General features: G+C 35.9%; 1 protein-coding gene across 1 annotated transcript; it reads right to left on the minus strand.

Moving 5' to 3' along the window:
* Positions 1-3779: 3779 nt before the first annotated feature.
* On the minus strand, positions 3780-6798 carry LOC123885520 (glucan endo-1,3-beta-glucosidase-like). The gene is made up of 2 exons (XM_045934802.1): positions 6681-6798; positions 3780-4938 (listed from the first exon to the last, which is right to left on the minus strand). The coding sequence occupies exons 1-2, from the start codon at positions 6745-6747 to the stop codon at positions 3935-3937; spliced, it is 1071 nt and encodes a 356-aa protein (XP_045790758.1). The 5' UTR covers positions 6748-6798; the 3' UTR covers positions 3780-3934.

A 6798-nucleotide genomic window follows, 5' to 3' on the forward strand; every position in this document is an offset into this window, starting at 1 on the left:
GACCGCCAGTAATTGTTTCGTTTCATCAAGTTTCTGGCGGCCTGGACCGCCACTAATAGAAAAGCAAGTTTCTGGCGGCCAGGACCGCCAGTAAGTTTAAAGACAATCATTTAAATAATATTTTTTTAGTTTTTGGCGGTTTTTTATACTTATTGGGGGCTTAAGCCGCCAGAAACTTACAGAGGGCCTAAACCGCCAGTAATTTCCGTCGGTAAATTGATGTTTTCTTGTAGTGTATGTGTGCGACGATGATAGTGGGAATTTGCAAGAAGACAACTGATAAGGGAACAACTTGATAATTAGATAAAAATAAAGAGATGGATGGAAATAGAGTAGTGATTAGCCAAGTGAAGACCACCAAGTCAGCGTGTTGCCTAAGCAAAGAAACAGACTCATCGTACCAACGTTGGGATTATCGTAGCCACGATGATACCAACGTTGAGATTATCGTGGCCACGATGGGCTATGATGGATATGATGAAAAACCTCAAAATCGCTAAAAAAAACTATAAATAGAGCTCCCCTCCTTCACAATTATTCATTCAGAAGTTCATAGAACTATAAGCCTCTAAGGAGCAAAGGAGGAGGGGCAAGGAGGGCTAATGATCTCTCAAGGGAAGGAGACTCTCCCCTATCATAGGGAGACGAAACTTCCTCCGCAAGGAAGCGAGGTTATTTTTATGCATGTTTTCTTTGTTGTTCAATATGCTTAATAGTAGCTAAGTACCTTTAGGTTAGGTCGAGTAGATGAACTACCTTATGAATGCTCGAGACATGTAATTTGGTTCGAAAAAGATTATATTCAATTGTTATTCAGTTATTATCTACTATTGTCTTGTTTTAATGCTTTGTTCTTAATATTGATCACATTATAGAACGAACCCATATGAATTAGTTGATCCTGTGACAACAGACTAATAAGCCCGAACCTAAAGACAATACAACCAACCAATATGAGACCATTAAATTCAGTATTTGTGGTTGGGGGTAGGATTAAGAATCACACATAGTTAAATTCTGCATGATTACGGTTAGACAAACAAGGTAGGATAACACGTGACAACTTGCTAAAAGTAGAAAACGTGACAAACAAGGGGGACACTACCAGCGGTTGACTATACTTTCTTCAGTTGCAATAGGATAAGGAATGGTAGCACTGAACTTATCTAATAGAAATTAATCGTCAGAAGAATAAATAAATAGTAAAGTAGGTATAACGCCAGTTACCCAGCAAGAATAAGGGAGGAATTCGAAAGCACTTAACCTACTTTTATCATCTTGAACTCTGGTGACAGTCAATTATATGATGTTTTAGTACTATTTTAGAGTAGTTTTAGTAGCAATTGAAGACCAAAAGCAAGCAAAAACCTAGAGAAATGAAGTTACTTGGCCAAGAAGCAAGAAAAGTGGAAAAAACATCAAAAAAGGGCAAAAAAGAAAGAAATTGAAGAATTCATCGGACCACGATGAGGACTATCGCAGCACGATTAGAAGGCGGTTAAAAAAATAAAACAAATAAATTCATCATAGCGCGATGGATCGCATCGTGGCCACGATGAGCAGATTTGCAAGCCATCGTGGGTACGATGCGCACGATGGGTACGATGGAAAAACCCAAATCCACGAAAAAACTATAAATAGAGCTCTCCTCCTTCACAATTATTCATTCAAAAATAACTCAACAATAGTGATAGCTCAAGTAGAGTTAGGAGAACTCTAAGGACGAGGCAAGGAGGGCCAAGGAACTCTGAGGCAACAAGGTTCCTTTCTTTTATTGTCTTTGTAATTTTATTTTCCTAAGTTATGTGGAGTAGATGAACTCCCTTATGTATGCTTGAGACTAGAGCTGTCAAAACGGGCGGCCCGGTCGGGCTCCGGGCTTTGTCGGGCCGGGCTAAAAAGCCCAGATAAAAAACCGGCTACCAAAATTAGTGCCCGAGCCCGGCCCGGTACGGGAGTCGGGCCGGCCCGGTTTATTTTAAATTTTTTTTTTACTTTTAGTGCTCAAACTTAACCATGTAAATAGCATTAATAATTCTCGCGCGCCGTATTTTTACTCATCCCCTATCTACGAGTTTCTTGCGCGCCATATTTTTACTCATCCACTACCTACGAGTTTCTCGCGCGTCATATTTTTACTCATCCGCTACCTACGACTTTCTCGCGCGCCCTATTTTTACTCTTCCGCTAAGTACGATTTTCTCGCGCGCCCTATTTTTAGTCATCCACTACGTACGAGTTTCTCGCGCGCCCTATTTTTACTCATCCACTACCTACGAGTTTCTCGCGCCCTTTTTTTACGCATCCGCTACTTACGAGTTTCTCGTGCGTCATATTTTTACTCATCCGCTACCTACGACTTTCTCGCGCGCCCTATTTTTACTCATCCGCTACGTACGAGTTTCTCGCGAGCCCTATTTTTTTTCATCCACTACGTACGAGTTTCTCGCGCGTCCTATTTTTACTCATCCGCTACCTACGACTTTCTCGCGCGCCCTACTTTTACTCATCCGCTACGTACGAGTTTCTCGCGCGCCCTATTTTTTTTCATCCACTACGTACGAGTTTCTCGCGCGTCCTATTTTTACTCATCCGCTACCTACGAGTTTCTTGGGTGCCCTATTTTTACTCGTCTGCTACTTAAGTAACAGACGGTGTTTTATAATTTATATTACAAACTAATTATCATCCAAAACAAATTATTTATATTTATATTTTAATTTTTTCGGGTTTGTGGGCCGCCCGTGGCCCATTCGGGCCAGCACATATTTTAATCGGGCTTTGTCGGGCCGGGCTAAAAATTCCGGAAATAATTCGGGCTAGGATTTTCAATGCCCGAGCCTGGGAAAAAATCGGGCTTGGCGGGCCGACCCATTCGGGCTAGCCCATTTTGACAGCTCTACTTGAGACATGTAATTTGGTTCGAACAAGTTTATATTTGATTGTTATTAAGTTATTTTCTATAATTGTCTTGCTTTAATTCTTTGTTCTTAATCTTGATCACGTTATAGAACAAACCCATAAGAATTAGCTGATCTCGTGACAACAGACTAATAGGGTTGAATCTAAAGACAAATCAACCGATCAACATGAGACCATTAAATTTAGTACCTGAGGAAGGGGGTAGGATTAAGATTTACGCTTAATTAAATTCTGCATGTTTAGGGTTAATCAATCAAGGTAGAGAGAACTTGTCAAACGTTGAACTTGTTAAAGGTAAGGACACCTTTTTAAAGGCTGAACTTGTTAAAGGTGAGGATACTATAAAACCAGGGGAAACCTATCAACCGTTGATTAAACTTTATTCAAATTGCAATAGAAATAAGGAAAGGTAAAACTGAACTTGTTTTAATAGAAATTAATCCGTCGAATAATAACTAATAATGAAGTAAAGTATAACGTCGGTTACCAAACAGAAGTAAGGGAAGAATTCGAAACATTTAACCACCCCGTGTGTCTACTCACACACCTATCTATTTTAATTGCTATTTATTTCTCTGTCATTTAAATTATTGTTCTTTACTTTTTACTTGCAAAACTCTGTCAAACCAACAAAGCGAATGCAAACCAATTTACCTTCTAAATTCCTAAGCGAAACTAGTAATTTTGGCACAATCCCTTATCACTTTATTACTTGGTAGGGATTCTGTGCACTCGCAAAAAACGACCATCAAACTCTTAGAAAGTTTAAAAATGTATGTATCGAAATCAATATTGCACAGAAATTGTGATTTTCTCGTTGGTTGAAAAAATGTTTTACTTGGCATGATATCCTTTCATGAGAATGATAGAAGTTTATTTACCAACTCAAATAAATAATATAGATAGATATGTAATACAAGCTTCAATATTAATTCCAATCCTTTTACATCCAAAAAGGAAACGAGATATTCTCTTATTTTACACATAAAATAACTCAAACCTTGAAAACCTCTTACATGTCACTCTTAAGAGAAGTTGTTGCATTGAAGGTACCATCCGCAATTTTTCTTTCTCCTCCAAATCCAAATGGGTACTTCTTTTGTTTATTGGGATAAAATACTCCAAAATGTTTCTCCAATTCAGGACTCTTTTGATTTTCATCAAACATAGCAAAAATATAAGTGTCTACAGCCCAAGGCCTTCTTGGAGTACCCTTACCAACATGACGAATCAAATTATCGAGGTAAATACGCGCATTATCATATGAAGTACCAGCCCCTCCGTCCGAGGGCCAACCGGTCTCAGATACAACAATATTCACCCAACCAATCCCGGTGTTATCTAAGGCTGCAAACACTGAATCCAACATAGCATCAAACAAATTTTGGTACCCATATTGACCATCTTGTACCATAACATTCGGGGAGGTAAAAAGAGCATAAGGAAGTGATATGTCACGCGGGTTACCTGCATAACTAAAATAGGGATAAATATTGACAAGTAACGGTGCACCTGCATATACCAAGTACCCTATAATAGGGTCTAGGTATGACCTCACATCACCCCTGAAAGAACCTTTAGATGGTGGGAAAGAGGTTCCAATAAGGGTGGTGTCAATAGCAGTTGAAACCTTGATTTGATCATGAAGACCTTGTGCTCTTATTGCTTGATATATGTTTTGGGTGGCAGGTAAAACATATTGGGCTGACCCTCCAACTGGACTCACTTCATTACCAACTGCAATTATCTTGAATTTCACACTAGGCCAAAAATTCAATACATTTTTTTGTACCCATTGACGTGCATTATCAGCATTTGTAGCTAAGCTTTGAAGATCAGAATTTGGCACACCAAGAAGGACTTCAATGCCTGAATTTCTTAATGCATTTAGAGCATTTTGATTAGGATCATATAGTCTCATTCTCTTGATGTTATTTGCTTTATAGAGGTCTATTACTTCATTTGCTGGTGGTAAATTGTTTCCCATCATACCATAACATACACCTATTTGAGCATCTGGTACAATAAAAAGGCATGTTAACTATATTTTCATGCTAAATTCTTCGGTACACATTTTATTTAATGTGTACCGATACATTTGCTGATGATATTGACAATTGTGATAAGTTCATAAATGATGCTTATTAATTTTTCTATATTAATTACTATTTGTAGACCTATTAAATACACGTCAGTAGTGTACTGATACATGTCTAAATAAAATGTGTACTGAAGCGTTCACTTATTTTCAGAGTCAATATATTTTCTTACGCAAATTATATAGATATATATATTCTAATAATCAATATTAGGGTTTGAAAATCTCCATGGACATAATTAAGTTCGTAAACACATTTCAATATGTAAAAATTGAAATTCTAAACTTGAAATTCTCTACTTATTCACATCATTGTCAACGTGTCACCTATGTACTAGTAATAATGATATTTTAAATATATTAAACGTCACATGTATGATTTTTTACGGTGTCAATCAATTGTAAGTTGTACTCCATAACAATTAAATTATTAAAATTGTTTGACTTCAATCTCTACCATAACATACGCCTATTTGAGCATCTGGTACAATAAAAAGACATGTTAACTATATTTTTATGGTAAATTTTTCGATACACATTTTATTTATATGAACATGATAAGTTTTTCTTATAAGAGATCATCATGATTAATTTAACACGAATCTACTCAACCATATGCTATAATTGAGTCGTATTAAGCAATGTATATATAGTATATAATCAAATTATAGAAAACCGGCCACCATCACTGATTAAGATTGAAAATTAATTAATCATGAAATTTTGTTGATAGGATATTTTGTAATATCCGCTAGCAAAATGAATGATAATGCCCCGATCAACTTGCTATTAAAGAAAGAAAAGAAAGAAAAAAAAACTTGCTATTTCTTAGAAATGGGTATTGGGCATAATTCAACCCTACAAATCCGGCTTGTAAGGTGATGATTGTCTCTAATATATAAACACATGTTCAGGTCATCTCGCAACCGATGTGGGACTCTTAACACTATTAAAGAAAACAATAAAAAAATAAAAGAAAAACAAACGAAAAGAGAAATAAAACATTGATAGTAAAATGGAAGAAAAAGTGAGCTTAGCTCAGTTGATAGAGACATTGCATTATATATATGTAGGGAGTTTGATTTCAAATCACGGTCATCCCATTTATTCATCTTATGGGTAAAATTTCTAATTACGGTTACTTGACAAAAAAAAGAAGAATAAAAAAGTAAACAGCTCGATATTGCAGGATTTAGTTTAATATGTATCCATAATTCAATTTTTTTTTGTTTTGATAAATTAAGAGCCTATAGATATCGAGGTTGAGATAGCCACTTATATCAGCATGTCAGCTGCACAATACCCGCTCGACGGGTGCTCCCCCCGCACATGTCATTGAATATTTTTATATTGGTTTTAAAACAAATTCAAATTTTAAAAATATGTATGTGTAAATTTTTGTTAATTACACCGTCAATAAGTTATAATCGGAAAATTATTAAAAATATTTAATCATATTATTTCTAAAGTCGCACATATTGTGATTTTGCATGAACAATATACAAATTAAACTCAAATATACAAGTTTCTAAATGGTAAGATCTTACTAATATATATAGGCATATATGACTAACTAACAAATAAATATATTGAAAAAATCAAATAAATTAATTCTTATAAAACTAATGAAAATGGTAGAAAATTATCATCTAGACCAAACCTGCCATGGGAATAAGGTTTATTGTGAATAATCCCAATAGAAATAGTGGAGTGGCCAAAGAAGCCATGTTGCAAGTTATGAATGAATGAAAGAAGGATTTTGCCCTACAAGGCAATGG

The sequence above is a fragment of the Trifolium pratense genome, linkage group LG5, assembly GCF_020283565.1.
Source record: "Trifolium pratense cultivar HEN17-A07 linkage group LG5, ARS_RC_1.1, whole genome shotgun sequence".
Taxonomy (NCBI): Eukaryota; Viridiplantae; Streptophyta; class Magnoliopsida; order Fabales; family Fabaceae; genus Trifolium; species Trifolium pratense.